Source organism: Leptosomus discolor, chromosome 5, assembly GCF_034619465.1.
Source record: "Leptosomus discolor isolate bLepDis1 chromosome 5, bLepDis1.hap2, whole genome shotgun sequence".
In the NCBI taxonomy this organism is placed as follows: Eukaryota; Metazoa; Chordata; class Aves; order Leptosomiformes; family Leptosomidae; genus Leptosomus; species Leptosomus discolor.
In genome coordinates, this window is record NC_141395.1 from 5,234,128 (window position 1) to 5,260,244 (window position 26,117).

Sequence of the window (26,117 nt, forward strand, 5' to 3'; positions counted from 1 at the left end):
TGGGCCCTTTGAAAAATTCAGTATGCAGCAGCTAACAGTTTTGAAACAACTAATTGTTCAACTTTTACTTTTCAAGTATACCATGTACTTTAAATAGAATTGATAAATTAAAAATGTAAATTGGACCATATCTTTTAACAGTCGGTGATTTGTCTATTTTCCACTTTTTATTATGCATCATTTTTATAATAAAGAAGGGATTTTTTTTCATTGCTGTTCTAGTTGATAGCAATTCTTCCATGCTTCTCAAAGCTAATGTAATAAAACTACATAAAATGTTTAAGAAAAGCCCCATTAAAATATACAAAGCATACTAATTCATGAAGTCAAAGTCAAAGCAGAGTGGAAATGTGAGCTTTAATAAAACTATGTCTGTTGTAAATAACTATTCAAGCACAGTCATTTTTTTGCAAATTGCGTGGGATATAGCTCAGTCTACTCAAAGCAAAGAATCGCTCGGCAGGATAAATGCATCTTAGTCAGAAATAGATTAAAAGATACAGCTGAGCCATCAATAAGGACCAGATAGCGCAGTATTGTTTGCTGTTTGTTTTGAAGATGTAATTGCAGATCCCAGGATTTCAATAAATCTGTGCACATCATGGAAAGAATTGTAGAGAGGAACTGGGGCAACGCGAAGAGCATTTGGTTCTCTCATGTCACACTGCAAAACAGAAAGGGGATGCTTAGTAAACTCAGGTCCCTTCATATTTATCTGTCAGACTGTATTTTTAAATTTCATCCTTGTCTTCAAGGAAGAATGACTGGACCAACAAGGAGACAAGTGTAAAAACTCTGGGACCCCCAAAAAAGTACCAGGAGGAGCATCATTGCGAAGAGTAGTGTGCTGCCTAAAAAAGGATGCAAGGCTCAGGGCGGGCAGGACTCTAGAAGTGCCGTTGAGGGGCTCCAAACCAGCTGTGTCCCCCCATAATTTACCTTAGCACCTCTAGCAACCCACAGTTGGAGAGGCACACACGTGACAAAAAAGCCACCACAAAACTGAAACATGCCAGTAGGATAGAGTGTCTTCTACTGCAGGTACAAGCGATGTCGCAGGGCTTACAGTATATTTCTTCCCTCCCTCTGTGAATTTGAACATTTTGCTGAGTACAACAATGTCTCATATTTGAAGGATATTACTGCATTACAAAGACAAGCCAACAGTGTAGGGCCCCGTGCTCTCTTAAAAGCAGCAGTTCCTGGAATTCCCTGGCAGCACCAAAACAGCAGCATATTTAGCCTAGAAGAGTTGGCCTTTGGGGACACAAGTCACCAGCAGAAATAAAACTCATCTATTATTTATACGGCACCACGCTATCAGCCTCACCTCCCAGCACTTCTAAATCACCAAATGTACAGCCTTAAATTTAGCTTTTACTCTTTCTGAGCAGCGCTCACCGGTAACGGTGCCATTCCACGGCACTGCCGTTCAGCGGCCTCTTTTTCTAGAGTGCTAAAACGCCTCTCTAAAGAAATGACAGCTTTTTAATTCCTTCACCTCGATGCCTCGCACAGGGCAAGAGTTTGTCCATTTTCAGGTCGGGAAAGGGACCGGTGGGTGTTCGGAGCTCCTTGTCATCGTCAGGCTGTAGGTGTGCAAGTCGTGGCGCTGAGGGTGGTGAGCACCACCTGAGCACTGCTGACAGCCAGCACCCTGGGGTGGCCCAGACCTCCTCTTTTGGGTCTCTGGCCCCATGCCTGGACCCCCAGCAGGGGACCTGGACAAGCACACTGAAGAGGAGAAGCCCGCGCAGGCAGTACATTGCACTGGACAGCTCTGACATATTCATATTTGTGTTTTTCCAGTGAGGTCAGTTTTTTCTTTTTTTTTTTTCTTTTTTCCTATCTTTCCTGTTCAGACCATCAGCCTCAGACCCACGACGCCTCCCACCATAATGTGCCCATAAAGCATCTTTAACCTCAGTAGTGACTCCTGAGCACCACTCACTAAGCTACTGGAAATTAATCAATAGAGAAAAGACAGTAAGTAGACTAAAAAATAATTTATAAAATAACTCCATTGATTATTTACACAAGCAAAGACTGAAGATGACACGTAAGAAATTTTCATCATTCCCAGCCTTTTTTGGGCCTTATATGAGAAGATATTTGAACAAAAGCAAAATTATTACTCTGTTATGATCTAGGTTCACAAAACAGTGCATAAGAAGATGAAGTTTGATTTACTCACAGCTACTCCTCTCTTCTCCAGCTCTTTAAACACAGATTTGATTGGAAGGGAAAATGATAGTGTGAGTTGGCATCCTCTTTCCTCAATCTGAGATGGCGTGATTATTTTTACAAAGGGCTTCTCTGGATTTGTTTTATCCTCACTGTAGTAATGTTTTATCAGGTATTCCAAGTAACCGGTGAGTAGAATGGATTTCCTTCTCAGTGCTTTCATTGTAGTTTGACCAAAAACCTAGAATGATTTTAAATCATTAGAAGGATAATGCGTTGCTATAGAAAACAAAAAGAGAGACTAAATAAAAAGAAGTTTAAAAGGGTAGCAGATTTCTCTATACGTCATCACTGAAACCAAGTAGTAATATCAGATAGACATTATACATAAACATGGCAGGATTGGGCTTTTGAAAACACAGGATAATGCTATTATTTTAGATAATGAAAGACATTTCTGCCTACTGTTAAAAAGTTTTACGTACATTCATATCTGCATAAATGAACTTGAGCACAAGACCAGTTTGCATACCTGAAGAGGATTCGTAAATTCTCTATACATGCAGCAGGGCTGCATGAAACTCAAAATCACACACAAGTTTTTCCTTGTATGTACCTCAAGTAACAAAATCCGACATCATGACTGAACTACAAATCCTCTGAAAACACAAAATTGCTACTAACGTACTGACTTTACTGCTTTAAGTCCTGTACAGGCTCTGTCTCTGCTAGTCTGCGTGAAGAACAAATGTTCACTTGATTCTGGTTTAACAGCTCTATGCTCTTACACAGCTACAAAGATTGGTGAGCTGCAGAAACGCAAAACCACCATGAGACATGCAAAAGGGATTGCTTAAAATGGCAGCGCTGCTGTGCCGCGCAAACGAGAACAAGCAATCTGACAGAAGGGGTTGGGAGCAGGAGAAGGCGAGACAGCTTCTGCTGGTGCTCCGGAAAGGCTCAGTTAGGGGGAATAGTGGAAAATGTAACTCCACAAAAATTTACCCCTGCCTTCCTTGAACCCTCCCTTTTCTTCTTCCCATGCAAATAGTTTCAGGGAAAAATGACAAGGCATAGACGTGCAAGCCCGACCGTCACTTCAAATCACGTTCTGGCACAGAAATGTAATGTTGCTGCTCGTGGACAATTACGCCTCCACTGACTGCAGCTGCAAAATCAGAGGCAAGGCAGAGGTCCTGCATGAAAATCCATGATCTTCACTCTCAAGATATCACTGCTCCACACTGAAGGAGTAACACTTTTAAGATTACTTGTTTCATAACCTGGAAGAGTGTATAAAGAGAAAAGTGAGAAATCCTGCTGAACATACAACAAAGCCTGGTTTCCAGCAGCACCTGGAAGTCATTCTTCTGTAGACCTACCCCAAGTATTACTCTGTGATGCTATCACAACCACTAGATGCTGCACAAACCAAAAGCCCCTACATGTGTTTTCTGTGGAACAAAATATGGCTACTGTAAGACAGAGTTTGCATGGAGACAGTGCAGTCACGGACATGAATGTGACAGGGACCAGAGCTGCCAGCACTCAGGACCTGCACAGGTCAACAAAAATCTAGAGGTGTTTCCCTCACCACACAGGCAGGCAGAGCTCACACATGACCGTTCAGCACATTACTGGAGGTAAAATGGAGACCTGCCTCCTATTCCACTGGGCTTCGCAGCGGCATGAGGGATGGAGCTCCTTGGGCTGCACGCAAAAATCTGTTTGCTCAGGCTTTGTGCAAGGAATATTTGGCCTCCTGGGTGAAATTTTTTGAAAAAGATCTTTTAAATGTGGCTGTAGAGCGCTCCCCTTTTTTCCATAAAAGGGAGCAGCTACTGCCATAACAGTCACTTTAAGCATTATTGAGGAATAACATCCATTAACACTTGCAGTTTTCATTGTTTCCATTGGAAACACTGCCTTCTGCTTAATGTGTCCCAGTGAAGGTGGCATGCAATTTCACTTACCATCTCTTGCCAGACATGAAAACTATTTTGTTTCCCACTGTATTAGAGCAATTAGCACTGGGAAATCCTGGTTGTGCCAAAAGGTAATGCAGACACGGAAAGGGGAGGCGATGGAAACTGCTCAGCCCTCATTGTTTGAGGCTCCCTGCAGTGGGCTAAATGACATCAACCCACACAAACTGGAGCACTGACAATCTGGGTCATGGCAGAATAGCTTGCAGCTTATCTCGAAGGTCACATAAAGTTTAAAGAAATATATTGGATGTTTAAGGACTAACAAAATAAATTGCCAGGCAGAGCAAGAAGCTTTGCCATGCCCTTTGCAGTCCTTCAGCATTGCAAGTAAAATGGAGAGAGCACAACTGGCAATTTTCCGACATTGTTTGCTTAAGATACTGCTTTTTCAGTACATAAAGAAGAGGGACATACGGTGTATGGGCATCGCTGCTTGTTCCAGTATCAGCTTTGCCATGACACTAGCGTTAACGGAACGCAGGCAGAAATAAATTTCTCCCATTCATGCTGGTGGCGAAACCTTGCTAACCAAAGCTGGCTTGAAAAGCAGCTTAGGAAAGATTTTAACATAGTAGCGTATAGTAGGGAAAATCTATGCAAAACCATCCTTTTCAGCCTCAAAAACCTGGAGTCCTGGAGCTCAGGGGTGAACCATCCATAAAAGAAATGCTGCTGTGCCTAGATATGAAACACAGAGTGATGGAAGGTGCTTGGAGAACAGCTGCATGCCTTCAGATGGGGCTGAGCTGTTGTCTCCAAGGCAGACCCGAGGGCTTTCAGCACACGAATCACCCCTTCCTAGCCAGGAAGGGATTAGTTCTGTATGGCAGGACTGCCCTTTCCACAGCCGCTGCCTCAGCGATTCGTACAGAGATAAGGCAGAGATGGGGCTCTGCTCCTTTGCCCACCAGAAAACTAACAAACAGAGGAAAGAAAAAGCGGCCTGAAGCTACATCACACTCATGAATTCCCCTTTCAGGAGTCATTTGCAGACAGCTTCTGTGTTTTCTGTTTATAATCAAAGGGACTGCAGCAGAGGACAAGTTCCCTGAGCCATTGGTTCAATTTAGGCTCCAGGACACCCAGTGGCCACATCCATTTTCTTTCATAAAGCAGCTAAGGCTGTTTTGGCCAGGGAAATAGATGTAGAAGCAACTCTGGATGCAACTATTCAGAATTACAGGATTCCTTTGTAGGGAGATCTTGAACAGCGTCCTTCGTGTGAGTTGCACTGAGGCAAGCTCTGAACATCCCTGTGGGAAAAGCTGCAGTTTGTATTGAGCCCCTAAAAGCCGGGACTATCACAAACACAAAGCGGTCAGGCCTGGAGGTACAAACCTCACACGTGTTGGGTCCAACAGCAAAGTTTGTGAGAACAATGAAGGGATGAGTATAGTTATTAAAGGCCTTGCTCTATCAGGGTTGCAGGGTTCTTTTGTTTGTTTTTCATTTCCCCCCCCCCCGCAATGCATTTTTTAACTATTCTGCAAATTTTTTTAAGGGAGACAGCAATAATACGGGTAACACTCATTTAACATTTTTATACTGTTAAACTCAGGCTCAAAGTAAGGCAATTACTTACCTCTAAACTAGCTTGCAGAGCACAGACCAGTAAAATTGGAGGATTTGATAACCGAAATCCATTAATTCCTTCACTTAGTTGTAATTCTGGAAAATGAATAACTTATATTAGTGTTTTTGATTTCTTCCTGTTAATGGACTGGACTTTATCTTGAAGCCCGTCCTCACGCAATAAAATATTTCACTAATGTGGCCTGTAGGAATCGGTCATTAAAAGGAAATAGTAATCTATTCACAGCTAATATTTTTAGCTTCGAGAGAAGCCCAATTTTATCCAGCGGAAGACCTCATTAGCGGCTTCATGGGAACTAGAGAACTGCAATTAATTCGTTTAAATGGTGTGTGTTAAAACCACCTTTACACTTGAATCTCTTTTAACACTGGCACAAACCAGAGAAATTCCAAGTCAGCAGAGGCACGCTCATGTGGAGCCGCGGTGCACAAGCAGGGCATCATGTTCCTTAACTTTATTAAACTGACGAGACTCACGGGGGACTGCATATGCAGCTAAGTGTAGCTTCAGGCCACGTTGAGAAGTTGCATAGACTTTAGGTTGTGAAATTTCACAAAATCTATTTAATAAATCTATAAAGCCTCGGTGTAAGTTCTGTGTCACCATTTATATTTCATGCTCCAGCACCAGAGCAAGAGGATGCTGTGGAGGAAATTCTTATCATGCACAGCAGACTGGCTAATTTTATAATGATTGTTGCCCAACTTCTCCCCTATAAACTGCCCATGGAAATGAATAAACAACATTTTTCTTCTTCTAATAGTGTTTCAAGGCAATTTGTGTCTCCTGCTGGATTTACATAGTGCCGCTCTCTTACATTTGGTCAGAAAACAACGAGCAGACTGAGGCTATTAGAGAGGTGCTCTCCAGCCAAAGCCACGTCAATAGGCGCTGCCACAGAAAATTAAAAATATATTAAAACCAAAATAACCAATCAAACCAAAAAGCGCCTTTCTCTTCCTGATCCCTCAGGATATTCTCTCTCCATACTTTAAAATGAAGCTGAACAGTCTAGCTGTCAGATTTGGAAAGGAGTCCTCATTTCATACTGGAACAATAAATACTTAGCTATTTCAGAGCAGGTTTGGTTTCGTCTTATAACCCATCCTTTGCTAGCGCAAGGAATTTAGAGATGCTGAAACATTAGTGGTATTTCATGACTTACATCAGGTCGCCTTACCTTTATTTATATAATTCCTCATTAATTCCAGTGGAACTAATCCTAAAGTAAGATATTACCCAAGTGAATGATAGCAGATCCTCGCTCCTCAGAGACTTACGAGTTTAATTCACTGAGAAACTTTGAAAGTTTCATCCATATTCCATATCTCCATTTTTAAAATTTCAGAAAAATATCTAGAAGCAGACAAACAGACCCTTATGCCCAGAGACCAAATTTATCACCACATTTATTTTGTTAACTCCATTGTATTACGTATTTGGGGTAAGTTTCGCTTAATACCTTTAACATAAGGGAGGAAATGGAAAGTTCTATCCTTCCTACTCAAACTACCATGAAAGTGAAGCTGGCTATATATAAATACATCAAATAAGGTAAAAGTGAAAATGTAAAAGTACATACTGTTTTCCATGAGGAATCGTGTTTTGAAGTCATGGCCCCACCAGCCGATTAGCCTAAGATTTTGTAAAGAAAGTAAATGAATAGCAATCTTGGTATAATATCTTTTAATTTAGATTTGAGAGTTAAGAAATATATAAGTAAGAGTAAAAAATACATACATTTCTAATAATACATATATTTCTAACAATGACATAAAAGTGCAATAAATTCTATAAAAAGCTAGCACTAAAAACTTAATATAACTATTTAGGAATTTCTCTTTAACTACTGATGATAAAATGTACCACATCTTTCAATTAACTATTGATTTCTAACAATAGCCATTTTATCTGAATTAATTTCAGAAAAAGAAAAATAGAACAGAAATATTTCCGCTGTTTTGTTCCAAGGCATTAAATTCAAACAGCCCCCCCTCAAACTTAAGTTTAATGAATATTGAAAGCTAAAAGGTGTTATAAAACCTGACTTAGTTTCACCAAGAATAGGAGTTTGTGATGGACAGCAGACAAACAATAAGACCTCAGAAGGAGGATTGTGCGGGCATTGCCTTTTCCTTACTGTGAGACAGCAATGTGAATTCTGAGTAAACTTTTTATCTCCTGAACTGAACTCATTTTTAAAAATCTTTCTTTAAAACAAACAAACAAAAAAACCACAAAAAACAATTTAATCCGAAATTCTTTTTTTTAAGATCATTTCCAGAAAAAAAGTAACTATCAGTTACTTTGAAAACCATTTCTCCAAGCTTCTACATGAAGATTACACTACATTATTAACTCATATTTCCTGAAAAATATGCTCAGGGACACCGCTATGAACAGTTTTCCAAAGCAGCTGGATGCCCTGGCTCACTTAGTGCCCAAGGCACTGCAGATAAAGTCAACACTGCAGAATCAGGGAGTCTCTCCCCACCTCCCATGCTCTTCTTAACTCAGTACACGGCAATATCGGTGACTGATGATGAAATTTCCCATATATCAATGCTACTACAACACCAGGACATCACCACCACAGGCTCCTTCCTGATCTTCTCGGGTCTCTAGTACTGGACCTATTGGACTCCATTTCTTCAAAGGCTTTGCTCATTTTTCTCTATACCAGGTAGCAGATGTCAGGTGAGAAGCCTGACAAGTGCTTAAAATTTGTAACAGTAAAAAAATCTACTAGTAAAACTCAGGGTAGATCAGCCTTCTTAGAAGTAAACAAGGAAAAAGGAAGTCATTGCCCCTCTCTAAAGCAGGAGCAGTTCTTTGCAGCATGCTTACAAGAGCTTAGCTCTGCAGAATTAAGACCACGTTTGAGTTAAAAAACTTGTTATAGGAATATTGCATTGTATAAAATAAAGTACTTCGTATTTCTGTGTAACAACGTAGGTTTTATGTTTACTTCTATGAAAGGCTCTGAGCTGCATCCAAACACAGTGTATACAGAAAAAGCATGCTTTTTTCTTTACTGCTGCATGATGTTTTTATTATTCTAAGACCCATGAAAATCAATAGTGCAATATACATTCATTTCAAATGAGATATTATGTTGCCAAAATGGAAATACCCCAAATAAAGTATAATGCAGCTTCTGCCCAAGTGACTCAGTTACTGATGCTTTGAATCATAAAAGATATTCCGCCGATTTAATATGAATTGTATAATATATATATAAAACATTTTGTCATAAACCCTGAATATTGTATGTTACTACAGCATACTACTAATGTCAATACACATTGCATGAATTTCAAAAGTCTTAAACAGAAAAAAATTCCATGGAAAATCTAACATTTGGACTATTGTTCTATAGCAAGGAGAATACAATACAGGTTCTATTTGGACCACATCCTAAAGTCAAAGACAAAATAAACGTCAACCAGAATATCACCCAGCTAGAGGCTGATGAAAAGCACTCCGGTTGCATTTTGAATGCTCGAATCTTGCTAACTCTGAAGCTGGCTTAAAACCAGATCTCTGCTGCAGCACCACATTTGCAACACAGAAACTAAAATTTCAGAACTTTTCCAAAATGACAGAATGAAGGATGTTTTTAAAGACAGTTTTAGCTGTCTTGCCCTTTCCTACCATAACTTTGACAATTTGCTTTTACTTTTTTTTTTTCTTTGCTTTTTTTTTTGGCTGTTCTAGAACTTTAGAGGTGTCACTACAGGATGTGCACTTTGAGGCAGCTCTGGTCCTACACTCTCATTGATCTAATGGTCCATATGGATGTCACATTATTTGACATTTAAGTTGACAGGCTTCAAAGTGTGGAAATTAACAAAATCCTTACAAATTAGCAATTTGCTGTTTACAATTTTCTGTGAAAATTTTGAAATGAAGGTTGCCACTGCTATGCCAAATTTCAACCTGCTATGATGGGAAATAGCTAAGGTGTTAAACTCCAAACATAAGGCTTTATAAATGCTCGCTAAAAATAATAGGCAATAGAACTGCACATTAAGATACTGCAGTAAAATTTCTTATTAAAGAGTTGTTACTCTGCATGCAAAATGAGTATTTTGAAATGCAGTCACCGTTTTGACTATTCCGGCTTCAAAAACAAAGGCACCGGGATTTAAATTGATTTTGAATTCCAAACCATAATCTTTGGAAAATGCATGACGTGGAAGGCTCTGAAAAGCCTTATATGATGTGCTTCTTTTTCAAAACACCTTCAACTTGTTAGTAATAGGGCTCTAGAGTTACATCCTTTTCACTGCAGACAAAACCCATTTTGTGAAGAGTGTTAAAAATCAGTGTCTGGGGAGAAAAGGGTCTAATTTCGCAAATGTTCTACTATAAACCTTTGAGAATAATGTTTTACTGGTCATGGCCCTTTACATGTAAATGTATCCAAAGCACTTTCCTTGTTTTAACACAGCACTAATTGCAACGGTTACCCAGTGATGGCCAGCTTGGGGTGTGTGCCCCGATAGCATCCTGCTGCCAGTCCCAGGTACCCACAGCCTGCCAAGGCTGCTCAGCAGACATGCTCCTGGAGCACCTCTACAGTGGACATCTCTCCATCCAGCACCAAAAGCGTACATGAAACCCACTGCAATCATGCCAAAAAGGAGAGTAAACTAGTGCCGAAGCAGCTGTGGGTTTTTCCGTGGGGTGTGCAAGTTCTTACAAACCCAATTCTATAAGAAAATAACTTTAAAAAGAAATAAAGCATTGTTCTATTTTATGCCTCAAATAAAACCCATGTCCTCATAGCCTGATAACACTGAGACTTTCCCAGGGAATTCTGCAGCTTTCCAGTCTATGCACAGAACCGGCTTTCAAACGTGCCACATAAAATTTAAAGAAAACTGTTACTAGCTCAATTTCATGAAACAAGCAAGCATATAATGGAATATTGTTGAAAGGTTTTCAAATTCCTTATTTTTAAGCCAAAATGTTCTCTTATTTTACAAATCAATGAACAAAGATTTGCTGGGTTGGAAAATGACTCCAGAAAGCAACAGTATCCTCCCATTTAGTCATACTCTCTTTAAGTGCACTTACAGCAGGGAACAATCCCTTCAATAAGTATTTTTATTTAGCTCATTTTCCTCCTTCATATCTGTCTGCATTAGACTGAAGAGCTGGTTGTTCATAACTTGAGTCATCTCGTTTGTAGTTGCATTAATGATGCAAGAGTGTGGGATATAATGATCATGATGTATGTGCAGTGTAAACATCAAAGAAGATCCAGTAAAAGAACACAGAAAAAATATTAAAAAAAAAATTCCTTTGACCTTTGCTTCGAAGTTACAGATGATCATGCTACTCATTTATAATTTACAGCCTGAAGCAACACGGGTCTCATTTCCCTTCTTGGTAAGAAAAGAAAAAAAAAAAAAAGAAACTCTCGAGTAGCGATATAGAAAATATACAGGGAAATACCATTAATGTGGCCCAACTTTTACAATCCAGGGCAATGCACTGGAAGCATCTTCTCATTACATTGTGTGAGAAATAATTTCATGTCTATGAGAAAGCATGTCGAAAAGCTACAGCATGAATGCAGTGTGAAATTACTAATACTTTATATTACCCTTGCCAGCTTCACTGGGCGTGGAACAGTTTGTCTTCTCTCTTAGCAGGTCACCATGCTATCTAGAAATTTTGTATTCAGTATTCATTACTTAGATTATATCTATATTAAGAGTATATACCAGCAAAGCATGCTGTATTTATGAAACCATGGATTAAGCTAAATCATAAACAGGCAGTTTTGGGGCAGCTGTGTCCACAGCAGCTGATGTAGCTGCTGAGCAGCAGCTAAGCTCTTCATTCGCACATCGCTTTATTTTCGCAAAAAAAATTCCAGGTGTTGGTAAAGATTTGTTTGAGTTTTCATATTACTGTTCTAGGTCTGAGTAAGAATCAGCTTTAAGAAGTTCAGGAGACATCTCACTACTCCCGAAGTTTATTACACAGAAGCGAGGCAGATATTACACCACGTTTGCAAAGGCAGCCTCGTGCAGGAAAAGGAAAGAAAGGGCCAACAGCAATAATCAAGTCCAGTTTCTTGCAGTCCTGTATGTCCATGACACAACTGAGTGGTTGAAGAGCGCATCCATTCCCTGTGCTTACGTCTCATGACCCCCTTAAGACCCATTACAGACAAGCATGAGGCACAGTGCAGTGTGGCACAAGTTTAGAGAACAGAGGTTAACTGCATCTCTCACTCTATTAGCAGGAAATGTGTTAAACAAGGAACCCATGAGGTCTTAGGAATTAGGCTACAAAAGAACACAGAAAGCCTGGAGGCAGGAGCCAGCCTGAAGCTAGGAACAAACTACATCTGACCTGTCACGGCAATTCGACCATGTTTGATCACCATCTTGCTGCCTAAGAGAACGGTGATGGTACCACACCACTGGTGCCACAACCAAAGTCCAGCCCTGCCCAGGTCTCATGTTTCAAAAGGCAAGTTAAAAACAAACAAACCAAACAAACAATGAAGAAATGGTACAGTCAGCTCCCAAAGACCAAAAACATTCCTTAGCATGCCTTACATCCATAGATGAATCTCCAGCTCAACTGAAAGTTTCATTCTGGATCTTGAAGTACGTTCCTTCACAGTCCTGGGCTCCACGTACCGCAATATGGGTAGAAAAAGTAGCCAGGACTCAGACCCTGAGCAGAAGCATCTCCGAATGCTGTTGCACTCAGACAAAGGCCAATCCCAGAAGCCAAACTTCTATAAACACTTGTATCACGCCCTCAAAGCCACCTTACTCTCACCCACATTTGTAAACAGGTCTCCACAAACTCTGAGCACAGACCTGATCCCCAGGCTCAACAGCTGGGGCACAGTCTCTGCATTCTACTCTGCACTAATTTTATTGCAGTTTTAAATTTTGATTTTTTATATGTTTTAATTTCATTTTTATTGCACTAATTTTATTGCAAACACATGAGCACGATTACATTTCTTTGGATTCAATGCTAAAATTCAGAATAAATAGCAAGAATGACCCCCCAGCCCCCTCAAGAAAACAGAAAAAAAAATGCTTCATTGCTTCACATATAGCGTATTTTTGTCTCACAGATCAGAGTTTGAGAAGGACTTTCAATTTTCTTTGCTATCATGGACTTGTCTGATCGCAGATGAGTCATTTAGTCTTTCCATGCCTCAAGCCCTCATCTCTAGAAATGCTGCTCAGTACTGCCCTAACTCTCCGGTGAGTGATGAGAACATATTTGTTAAAATGTTTTCACATACTTAGTGATGAGGATCATGTAAGATTGGAGAAAAAGATTTCCTTGGAGTACCTTCTACTGTTTTGTTTTGTTTTTTTTTTTTTAAATACAGATAGGGAAAGGGGATTTGGAGGTAATGGCTGATGCCACTGGGTTTTTTCCCTCCTCTCAGTCTTTACTCAAACTATCCTCTTGGGCTCAAAAGTTATTTCCAGTGTTAGGTTTCTGTTGAGTTCAGAACTTAATATTTTTCTTGATCCATATCACCTAACTGGCACTTACGTCAAGGAAAAAAGAAAAAGAAATAAAATTAAAAAATCAATATTTCTATTGCTTAATTCCACATGGTGTTTTACAGCTATGCTGAAACAAAACTGAAGCCCAAGCGCATGGACAACGTTATTTCCACTGCAACTCCATCCTCTCTAGGCTGGGCACCACATCAATGTCTTGCTCTGAGCCAGGGCTCCCCTGCTGACAGCTCACTGGAAGGAAGAAAAATATTTCAAACCATATTTGGCGTGGTGAAAAGGGGTCTGTTTAATCAAAACACAGAATAATTGAAAAGCGACTCCCAGTTTCATCACTGAAATGCAGAATTCCAAGATTTTAACCCTCCTGTGTAGGTGAAACTCTTCATATACTGTGAAGCTGTCAGTTACAGAGTGTATTTCATAGTATATGTGTGTATATATATATATATATGGGCTAGGATATGCATGGGGGATTAAGGGAGTTAGCAGCTAGCCCCTGTTAGACTCTAGCAATATTTGGAAACCTAACTATCACAGCCTCCTTCAGAAAACCTTGGCAAGATTGCCAGAAGCTATATTTAAATCATTTTTTTTCCCCCTCCCTTATATCTATTTAGATATCCTTTATCCCAAATGGTAAGATTGGACTTCTTTCATTATTCTCTTCTGTGCAATGTCTGTTGTTAATTTTAAGTAGGATCTGTTGTTAGAATTTGAAAAGCTTTTGAAGCCCAGGTAATTATTAGCCTCATACTTCTGTAATTTTGGACTTGCACATACTCTGATGCCTTCCTTACCCTTTTCAACTCCTTACAAATGTTTCCTAACTATTAAGCATATGTGACTTGTGAGCAATGCCATACATTATTAATGGACCAGTCTCTTAGAACTCAGTGGAAAAAACCCAAAACTCCTTATGAAAAGTTGCTACTGTGAAAGAAGTAACTTTTCATATTTAATATCGATGAGGCTTTTCTTTGTCAAAAGACCAAAGTAATATAATTGTATTAGAGGCTAATAGCATGACATTTTTCTTCTGTTAAGTAACTTGAATATTCAGTACCATGTAAAAGGAGACAATTTTTCTTCTCTATTTTGAGGCTTGTCTTGGTTAAAAAATAGCTAAATTCACTTTCTGCCTAGCAGCAAGTTTTACAGCAAAGACCATAATCCTGAAAAACAGTTTCATAACCTAAACAGTGACACTTACTTAACCATGCAACTGCAATGGGTGAAATTAAGAAATCTCTAGATTTGAGTATTTGTTCTTTTTCCAAAAGTAGCTGGGCAGCTCTCAACTCCTTGAGCTTCGCTGTTCTCCGAGATGGGGAATTTAATGCAACCACAATTAGAGAGACTCTTGGGTAAAAAACCTAGGCTGTTTGGTCAATCAAGTGCAAGGTGATTTACAGCTGATAGGTATTTGAAGATAGAGGGTACACACGCTCTTCTTGAATTGATTTTTTTCCTTGTTAGTCTTTTAGACTCAACACAAGTGGGAATACACCAATTTCAACATGTCCCTCCATATTACCCCTCCAGGTCAAAACAATAGGAGATTGAGTTCACTTTTGTAGCAGGAAACAAGTTGCTGTGATCAGGGCATGAGAAAGAGAGATGGCTGCAATGCTGCGAATCCAATCAGGGCCCCTTGGAGTCGCACAGAGCTCTCCGTCAAACCTCTAAGGCGCTTGCGATGAGCGATGGTAATTTCATTCGCCATGATCAGGCGAAAGAAAGGTATGATCAAGCGGGAGACACAATTGGAGGCTAAATTAAATCCTGGGAAAAGATCTCTCAAAAAACAACCCCTCTAAGGCTAATGAAGTTGAATTAAAAACTGTTAAATCAGCTTACGAACAACTATTATCAGAAAGTGCTCATACATCACTTCCACTAGCCAAATATCAGATATATGAAAAGGGGGAATACAGCCAACAGTATGTTAGCACATTTAGTAAGGGGAAATCAAATATTCTGCCTAACACCAGAAATTAAAAATCAAGCAGGGAGCCACTTTACTCATAGAGATATTAATAAAGTTCTCAGTGATTTTTATAAAGTACTGAATAGTTCCCAATTATATTATGGCGATTAAAAAGAGTATATTGCATTCTTTAAGAATTCAGTCATTTCTTTTAGGCTGTTTCAAATGGACTAAATTAAACAAGAAGTAAAAGCAACAATCCCTCCTAGAGCTACTTTTAAATGTGAATCGACTTAAAGGAGACTTGGATAGTTTTGATTACCATGATGCATTTACCGAACTATACAGTCTCCTCAATCCCTTGAATGAACCTTTGAGGGGATGATATCTAGATAAGTTTCTAAATAATACATGTATCTGACTGAACTATAATATAAAAATTTTAAGATCTGGGAAGTTGCACTTCCCTGGGTCTTTGCTGTTTTTGAATACAGTAATCACAATATTAATGCAAGACCTTTATCATACTAGAATCCTTATTAGCTAAAATGTAAGGGTTATCACCTCCGCTCTTTGCTTGAAACAAGAAGCAATCCACATTACATGAGATTTTTATATATATATATATTTTTAATGTCAATGTCTGGAACTAATTGAATTCAAAGTTTTAAGTGCCAGCAGAGCTGCCACAGAATCCAGTAGTTGTGTTACAAAACATTTACTAACACTAAGTGATACTCAAGGAGAAAAGAACAGAAACAGAGTTTACTGAGTTGAAGCCTAAGACATGAAATCATTAAGGGAAATGGGCATCTCTCAGAGTTATTTCAAAGAGTCCCTTCTCAAAAAGTTGAAATGTCATCCATCACTAGAGAACATGAGAGAAACGTGACTTGGGGACCTTTCTTTACAGGGATGTAGTTGCCCTATTTTTCAGTAGCACATAAACTACCAGTATTTTGGGCCCTAAAATACGTTTGACACGAGGTCAAATGTTCGACAAGAGGTCCAATGTAAGTATGTCAAAAGTTTGACATGAGGTCCAGCACTGGTTTCACAGGCTCTTCTCGCTGCAGAAGCAGGTGAGAAATTATCAGATAAGGATGCTTATATGAGCTTATTCCCACATCACAAACTAACTGTATCTGCAACCAACACACGCTGACCAAATCTCTCTGCACTTGCTCACAATGGGCTGCTAGAAAATCAAGCCAGAAAGCTGTCAACGAAAACAGAGCAGTGCTGAAAAACTAGGTTAGGTTAGGAAATTAGGAGATTTTTTTTTCTCAATAAACTGTATGCAGCTAAAGAAATTAATAAATAATTATTCACTTTGAGGTGCTGTTTTTCATGCCACGGGACAGAAAGAATCTACAAGTCTCCCAAAACAGTTGCACCAGTGTGATTATGTCCCAGATTTGATGCCATGTCAACGGAGGAACTAGGAGAAGGAAAGGGAAGAGAGAAGTATACAGTGTCCCCCAGCATTTCACTTGAAACCCCTCTGTAATGGGAACTATATTGCTGTAGCTGCCCTACAGTTTCCACACAGTAGAAGGCAGCAAGAGGTAACTGCCAGCAAGCACTGCCAATGATTGCAATGACAAAGGAAGAATAGTGACTAATATAGTAGGAATTTACTACCAGCAACAAACAGCTGTGAAAATAAGTATTTCACAAATGGAAAGTGGGAGGAAGGATGGCTTAAAGCAAGCAGGCAAGAAGGAACAACGTATGTCATGAAGGTCTCTAAGAAGGTCCTGACTCAAAGATGTGTGGAGATCAGCAAAAAGTAAAGGAAGGCAGGCTCCGGACTCTTTCTTTGCTGGACTTACCAAGAAAGGAGCTGGCATGGGGGTAATAGAAATGATCTATCTGCTCACAACAATGGTGAAGGTAAAAGAAATTTGACTAAGGGATCCCACAGAAAAAGAAGTGTATGAAGATGTATGCCCTGGTGAGACTGTTTTGTCCTGGCTGAGCACCGGAGAGAGGAAGGTTCAGCCAGGAGAAAGAAGGGGAATGAGGACCAGAAACCCCATGAACAAGTGGAAACAAATAAGCACAAATCGTAAACCAAGCAAAAAAAGAAAACCCCCACATAATCCCCACAGTGCACACACACAGAATACCAACTTTGCAAGAAATAAAGAGGCTGAAGTATTTCCTTAACCTGGGCAATGACCTTCCAATTACCTTTAAAAATGCTTATGGTTTGAATCAGGTGCCGGCTGTGATATGAATTGCAATATGAGCTGTGTGTGTGATTCCAGAGCTGTGGCTAGAGCCAGAGAGGTGTTCAGCCGGGACAGGGATGTGAATAGCTCTGTGAGACATGCAGTGCAGGAGACCCCATCTGAACCAGCAACTGATTTACAGGAATATACTCCAGGGGATAAAAATGGGGGGAGAAAAAGGTAACTATATTAATAGCACAAAGCATAATGGCTATTGCTGGTACTTTCAGCTTACAGCAATTTCAAGGCGTACCATGATCTTGAAGCACATTCTATGAGGAAAAATTAGAAACAGTTCCCCACTTTGGGATAATAAACTAATACAAAAGCATGAGAAAGTCTCATTTTTAAAGGACATGTGTAGAATAGAGCTTTAATTGAGAACCTTAGAGGAAACTTTCACAGAAAGTACCAAAAGTGGGGGTCTGAAGTAGAAAAAGTGATCAAATACTGAACGTGAGTCAACATCTAGTAGGAAATCCCAAATGTAAAATTGCATTAGTTCTAGCACATTTCTGCACAGAGGTAAGCGAACTCTTAGTGGAAAGAGCAGAAGATTTACTTGATGTTTCTTGTTGAAAATAAACTTTTTCCTCCCTAAGAGAGAGAGGTTTTGTGAGGTGGGTACAGAAACATACAGGTTGAGAGATAAGCATAAGACGGGAGATAATGTTTCTCTTTGTGACTTATTAAAAAGGCAGGCAAATAATGTTTTCTTTCCTTTTTGTTAGAAGTGTGTGACACCAGCTCAAGTGTTGCATCTCTGGAAGTTCATTCAGCAGGAAAGAAACTGACTCACTGCCTTCTCTTACTGGGAAAAATCAAGACACAGCAAAGTGCTTTCAAAACTACCTGTCTCAAAGTGGAGAACTGAGGCACAAAGAGCAGGCAGCTAACAACACACAGCCTTTGAAGTGGGGGGAAAAAAAATCACAGCAACCACATAAACTCCGAGGAGAGCCCCAGGATCTCTTCCTTGCTAGTTAACGGGGATGCAAGAGTTGCCCCCAGGCTACATTCACCTTTCCATCAGGCTAAGCCTGTTGGGTTCCTTTCATGTGTTCAAGCAGTTGTGTCTTACACCATCTGATGAGAAAAGCCAGAGGCAGCAGATGGGAAGCCACATCCACAAGGAATGCAGCCACCTCCCTCTCATTTCCGAGGCTGGGAGTGGGAAAGGGCAGTGGCAGAGCAGACCAAGTGGTGTATGTCCCATCAGCATGGTCCAGAAGGAGAGATGCACGAGAAATTTGAATCTGCTCAGATCTAACTCATAACCTCGCTAGTTTAGTGAGTGATCACTGAAGAATATACCATTAAAGACCTATTGCAAGAATTTGATCAGCCTCAGCCTTAAAATAAAAATCATTTTTAAGAAAGGCTGTGACAAGCATCATGCTTTACATGACATTTCTTCATATTGTTGGTGGAGTTTTGAGCAAAAGAAAAAGCAAGTTGGGGGGTAAAGATTTAAAAATACATAAAATCCCCAAATCTGCCCCCAAGATATCTGCAGCCAAACACATCAGTGTTATAAGTACTATTTTGGAGAAGACATGACTCATAGAAGCCAAGTGCTTTTCTTTACTTGTTCATCTCCACTTATCCCAGTGTTCTGATGCCTTGATAACAAGTGTGAAAAGCAGGAATCAGTCCAGTACCATTCTTTTTAAAAACACTACTTTATATATTTGAGAAATTTTACAGGAACCATGTCTTTGTTTTTCTGTATGCTGCATTTTCAGCTTTCAAAACTAGGAGTGTCTAGGTAGCATGGGAGTATACACAGGGACTGAAAACATCATATTACATTCACACTCACTCCAGTTGTCCTATAGGTGACGCAGACTTGATATGGAGCACATTAGCTCGTACATAGTCCCATGAGTTTACAAGGAGGCATACAGCTCCTCTCTCAAACACCTTAAAAGTCTAACCAGGGCAAAGATGACAAAACACAGGGGAAGACCTTCAGGGAGGAAAGAATGTGAAGATTATTTATAATGAGAAAAGAAGCAAGATTGCTTGAAGATACAGCTTAATTACAAGGGAGGATTTGAAGGAAGATAGAGGGAAAATGCTTGACAGAGAACAAGGTAACAATCATGGGAGTCACATAAAAGGAAGTACAGAACTGAAGAAATGAAAATGGGAATAGATGATGTGAGTGCACATTAACCTCTGTCTTCTTTTTCTCCCAGAGACTCACTCCAAAGTTAAAAAATGCTCTTGGATATTTGCCATTCAGTTGGTGAACCTGAGAACACACCCCTGCAGGCCCATCATGGGTCTAGATTGGCCTAATAAATCACTTGTCCCAAGACAATGCAATTAAGCCTAATTAACCAATGTCTTTATTCCTAAACAGTCTCTTCCCAAGGGAGGTTTTAACTTTTGGTTTCTAAATTAGCTCAAGGAGCTAAATTGCTCTCATCTCCTTGGCAAAGAAACAGTTCATTTCTACCTTAGTACGGGATACTTTATGCCCTCGGGGGACGCGTGTTGCACTACACGAATAGTTTATACACACATTAGCCCACAATTTGAGTCCCTGAGGACCAGTGACAAACCCTTCTGCAAACAGCAGTGTGTACGCTTCCAGCTGTGACCACCGACTTTCCACCTTGCTGCATCAGCACAGCCCCCTGGTAGTCTCTACATTGCTTCTCCAAATCCTTTCCTTGGCTGGGCCAGGGTGCTCTGTTCCACTAAAATATTCAGTAGTGGGATACTCAGAGCTGATAGACTCCAAGGGTCAATGAGAGATGGACCATCTAGTCTATTATTTCTAGAAACGTTTTAAACAAGAGCAGCTTTAGTTCTTTCCAATGCAGCAGAAATAAAACAACCTTCCCAACCTTTCGTGACTGTCCTTTGCTCGCAACTCACATTGCTCCAAAGCTGCATTATTGTCAGCAGTTTCACAGGAGCTTTGGCTCTTTAGCTTGGGGATTATGTGGCTCTAATTCAAAAAGGAACAATGTGATATCTCCTCATAGATCAGGAAAATAACTAAAGAAAAACACAGCTGGAGCCACCAAGCCTGGAAGGGGTTGAGCAACCTCTTGGAAAGCAAAGTTACTGGGGGGCAGAGAGGGTCTGCACTGGAGCAGGGCAGGGACCCAGAGCATCTGGGAAAAATGGGAAAGGGGAGACATACGGAGCTGGAACAGCATATTTTTGTTTATCTCATGCCAGGGTAAAAGTTCATGTACCAAAAAGCTGTACAAGTCTCTGTGAAGAAGTAGCAGGAAGCCATTTGTGCTCCGGCATTTTCATTGCAATCAAGACGCCAAAACCAAAAGCGATCCCAGAGAAAGGGCTGATATCTCACCTCTGTCTATGAAGAAATTGTCTGAAGACACCTTGCGTTTATCAAAGCTAGAATGAAACAGTTGCCTTTTTGTTTCTTGTTCTTTGATACTTTTTCTTTTTTTTTCATCCTATCGTAAAAGCTTACACGCTCTTTGGACATCAGCTGCTTCCTGCACATACAGCATTTCTTCACATCAAACTTTTTATTTTTAAACTCTACCTGCTGCTAGTCTGTGTTAAAGTTAAGTCTTGATAAATCCTTTCATTCTAAACACTAGCCACTGTACAATTTTCATTTAATCCTCTGCCAAGGTTTATCTATTATTCTCCTGGATGCTTTACATACATTTATTTCCCTTTCATCTTTTTAAGTTGTGCCTTACTTTTTCTTACAGGGATTTGACTAGGACTTTTTTTCTTCTCCTATCTCAGGACTGTGCGAGTTTGTCCTCTCCTGTCGCTTACGCCACCTGACAGCAGAGCTGAACTCGCTGCACGTTTACAGCTGCAAATACTCTGCTGTGCACACCTGACTTCCCCTGTACCTTCCATCCCAGGTGCTCACATTTCATTATAGTTCACTTGGCTGGTAGATTTTAGTTATCCTTCTTTTTATAAATGGAGGAATCAAGAAACAGGGGAAGGGAAAGAAAAAGAAACTTTTCTGGAAACCAAAAAGGTAGTCAAACAAAATTTCAGTATTAGTAGGTCACCTTAGTGCTCCCTGTGTCTTGGAAACTTCCCCTCCACAATTTAACGTCATTTATGTGGAAACTTGGTGGCACAGGATCAGCCTGCACTGACCAGTTTCTGTTGTGTTTCTTGGCTCTGCTCTGTCCAAGTCTTTTTTTATTTGAAACCTTCCCATAAAGAAATCACTCTAGCACAATTAGCCAAGAATATGTTGCATCGTGATATATAGAGCAGGTATTAAAAAAGCTATTTGAGTATTAAAAGAGACTTCAAAGAAGGTGAGATCATGAGAGAACAGGGATATATGGACCCATATATGTCAGACTGATGCAGTTTTACTGCTCGAGGAAGAAAGAGAGGGGTCTAGCAAAGGACTACCCAACATACTCAGGTACAGATGTTAATTAGGATGGTTACACCATGTAACTTTTAGACCCACGGCCCTTGCAGTGAATTAGAGAACTATTCCTAGCTAAGCCATGGAGTGCAGGATGATGCTTACAGTGACACAAAACAAGAAGGGGACATACAAGTCTGATCTGCCGACAGCCTCCATCTGCCAGCCATCAGACCTAAAGATCAAACCTTGCTCTTGGACATAAATCCTTTGCCGAGTTAGTGAATCACCAACTTTTTAAAAATCTTGTGGGAAGCTTGCATAATCCAAAAAGAACAGGAGTGGGATTGGTGTTGCCTTTTGCTGCTGGGATGTGACATGGTATTACTGAATAACACCAGGTCTGGGTTGTGTAGGTTTGCAGTTAGGCTGCCGCAACCTCGCTCTGCAGACTCAAAGCAGAAAGCAGTTTCAGCATGGCCTTGGCTGCTGGTGGTAAGGCTATTAAATGAATTAATAACTCTTCCTCAAGTTCTATTTTAAAAGAAAGCAGCGGGAAATAAGTCTTATGTTGTCCAGGGAGCAGGCTCTGGATGGAGCAGCACCGTGGGGAGCAGCTGGAGGGGGATCCAGCTTCTGAAATGGGGCATAGCTACAATGCAAGAGCCTATTGGCTTACACTGCTCTTATTAGCAAGACTCTGGGCATGAACAAAAGCATGCTGATAAAAATAAGGGAAGTTAAAACAAAATAGCTAAATGCCTTTAATGACAGGCAGTGGCTGGGCTTGGGGGTTTAAAATGAAAATTTTGGACTAAGCTGTTTAATTTTCAGTAAGTACCTAAGTCCTTTCTGCCCCAGCCTCAGTCCGTAACAGGCAAAAGCGCTTGGCAACCAATCTGGGTCTGCCTCTCTGAATTATGGTCAGAACATACATTTTTGTATCAAAATACAATACATTATTTCAATGTAAAAATAACTACCTAGTCAATAGCTTGCAGAAAACATGAAAGATGAGACAAATTACAGAAATCTATATAGGTGGGTAAAGTGACTTGCATAATATTGGCCATGAGTTAAAAACAATATTTCAGACTGTTTAAACGACAAAAGGATATCAGCTGGATTGGAATTTAATTATCTGGTTATGTGTGGGCTGAGATGCAAAGAAACAACAGTGTTTAGTGCTTCTGCTGTTGAACGGAGTTGTCTGGCCACTGGGTGTCATCCTTGATTCAGATGACAGCCAAAGACTTTTTCGATACAACATAAACCCTGCAACTTCCAGAGCAGTTAAATTCCACTCTATTTGATTGTACAACATACAGCAAATTGCTCTGCATTTAAATCAGCTATAAAATTGAATACTTTGACATAGACAAATTCTCCTTTGTCTCACTGCTTTATTTGGAGACCTGGAATGGCTGGTTGATGCATAAAAGAAAGAAAAGTAATGCAACCAGGGCATATTAACTACAAACAGTTTGATGAGTGATTATCAAATCTCAGGAAATATGAAATAACTGTGATTAAATAATGCAAAGGGTCTATGCAGGAAGTTTGAAATTATATACTTAATTGGGCCCCACGCTGCAAAATCCTATTTCATATAAGCAATTGTATTTAAGACATTCAGTATCCACATTCAGTACACAAGTTAGTGACTATGTATGAAAAAGCTGGTTCAGGAAACACTAATTTAAGCTCTTACCTACAATACCAACTTAGTGCCCTCACAGAAGCTTCAAATTTTCATCAAAGAGGAAAAAAGGCTCAAAGTCCTTGCGATTTTACTCATTTCTCCTATTGCTATTCTGTGATTTCTAGCTGGCCCACATTTTTTCATCTTGCAGCATCTTCCCAGCTCCTCACAGGGCCCAGAGGTTTGGCCATAGGAGCAAAGCCTGCAACTGGCTAATGGGGAAGCAGGAAAAAACACTTTCCAGAAGTAAAATCCAGATATTCGGAATATTTTGACAACGTTCACGTGTGAGGATCAGATCAGCTCACAACAGGTCATATGTCATCCTAATGAGTTTTCTGTGATGGGTGACTGAGAAGAACTTATCATGTTATTCTGTTATCTCCCGGGAGTCTAGACAGTCTGAAACCAGCACATAGTGCAGCAAAGCTCCTTATTATAATATTATTTCTCTCTGAAATTTGATTTAGTTTGCCTTCTTCAAGCTAAAATAAAAGTGCCAGCAATTTCCCCAAGCATTATAGCCAGAAAGAAATGTTTACATTTGTCGGTGCATTAAAAGTACTAATCCTACTGTTCTTAATATACATACTCAGAGTAGTCATATAACATTTTAAATAACAGGTATTTTTTATTAGTGCAGCTAACCTCAGTTGATAGCACAGCTTTTCATGGATTATACAGTCTTTGAGAACACAGATCTCCATGTAATGCTTCCTAGCTTTACCAGTGGATATAATTTTAATGAAAACATGCCAGTATTAAAGAGCTATTAGACACAGAGTTGAAATTGTCTTTGATTTTGTTCACCAACCAAAGACTTCAACGCTATAAAAAAATCCTTTTTAAAGGAAGATGTTAAATATTCTCTTTAAACAGTCTCATAGGCATGATTTAGGTTACTTGGTTTTAATATTATAAGCATTCTCTTTCATGATTATATTTAGTTTGGAACTGATACCAGACTCCAAGGAAGAAATGGATTTAAGATGTGAGCCATGTACATTAATAATTTCAAAATTTACTAAAATTAACATAAAACAACCCATCTGAGGTAACATAGTCAGATAGCCAGATTATCTAAACTTGTACTACCCTTTTCACTCGTGCAGTAAGACAGTAACTAATGTTAACCCAACGACTTTTTTGAAGCGGGGAATTTCTTCTGCATGTCCATGGTCTATGACTAGGAATCTGTACACTGTTTCATTTTCAGATGTCAACTCAAAAGGAAGATATTTCCCATTTAAATTTTGCAGCACCTTTTATTTGAGTATAGAAGTATACTTACGCTGGTTTAATGCTCTGGGAATGCTTCTCGTGAATGTAGGCACCAGCGAGGCCTCCTGCTCCAGAATTTAAATACTGCAAAGAATAAATCAACACGTACGTGTTGTGCTCATTATCTGTAAAGTATAGCTTTCCCTCCCTCTCCCCGCTCTCTAAAACAGATCAATTTTAAAATTTCTAGTGGTTTCTACTCGAGATCTTAGCATTTGTTTCAAAGTGCTGATGTAGGTAAAAGCAGATATATTTTCTCAGATTAGTTCTAAAAATATCTGTCTTGGCTTTCATAAGATATGTGAAGTCTAACAGACAAAAGGCTAGAAAATTGAAGTACGGCTGAGAGATTCCCATGTCATAATACATATAGCACAGTCATCAAACAACTCATGTGACTATATCTGTCGATTCTTAAACTCAAGAGAAGTCAAAGGAACTAAAGATACCTTGTTTTATGATCTGAAATTATTTGAGTTTGGGCCAGAATATTCTCTTATTTAGGGACCACTTAAGAAAATCCTGTAGCTGCAAGGCTTTCTTGGTGTGGGAAATAAGAGAAGAGCCTCTGATACTGTGACCACAGAGCAGAGTATGCTTTAGAGCATGTGTTTAACCCCCACTAGCATCCATTTCACATCCATGGGTGACCTTGCAGGTCATTGCCACTATTATCTTTTGGAACCTTTCTTAAGGAAACCACAGCTAAAGACAGTGTCCATCTTCACGTTGTGGATGGTTCAAAGATTCAGCCAAGTCTTGATCAACAGTTCAGGTGCAGTTCTTATTCATCTGACCTGTTTGCTGACCCGTCGTATAAGTGACATTATGGAAAATATTGTCAAACAATGAATTTATTTCACCTTGTAGGAGCACCAGCAGGCAAAATCTATTCCCCAGTCATGCAAATGAAGCTCTACGTTGCCAACAGCATGAGCCAGGTCAAATCCAACAAAGCAACCCTGCAGGAAAGAGATAATTAATATGCTACTTATCAAGAGAATCATCACTATAAAATTATTTTTAAAAAACATCTTTAGAGCTTTACTTGCTCTCTATATAGGCATGTTACCAAGTCCCATCTGTTTTGAGTTATTACTAGAAACAAGTTTTCTATCCATAGATACATGTAGAAATCATGAATTGTTTTGTGGGCTTGACTTCAAGGACACTTGGATATGGTTTCTATCCCTAAGGATTTTTTTCTCACGCAGTAAAGTGACATCACTTGAAATTAGTACTCAGAACAAATGCATAATTTCAACGTCTTGTATGGCATGGCAAGCTCTAGGTAGAGACAAAATAGTAACATGCATAATGAAGCCAGTCACCCATG

At 39.7% G+C, this 26,117-nt stretch overlaps 1 protein-coding gene across 1 annotated transcript in view; it reads right to left on the reverse strand.

The window, feature by feature from the left end:
- Positions 1-511: 511 nt before the first annotated feature.
- Positions 512-26,117, reverse strand: part of KYNU (kynureninase) — a 54,028-nt gene continuing 28,422 nt past the window's right edge. The window contains exons 8-13 of the mRNA XM_009952266.2: positions 25,645-25,743; positions 24,792-24,865; positions 7,349-7,401; positions 5,755-5,840; positions 2,195-2,425; positions 512-664 (exon numbers count right to left, since the gene is read on the reverse strand). Of these exons, the coding sequence (XP_009950568.1) occupies positions 512-664; positions 2,195-2,425; positions 5,755-5,840; positions 7,349-7,401; positions 24,792-24,865; positions 25,645-25,743 (696 nt within the window). The remainder of the gene's footprint in view (positions 665-2,194; positions 2,426-5,754; positions 5,841-7,348; positions 7,402-24,791; positions 24,866-25,644; positions 25,744-26,117) is intronic.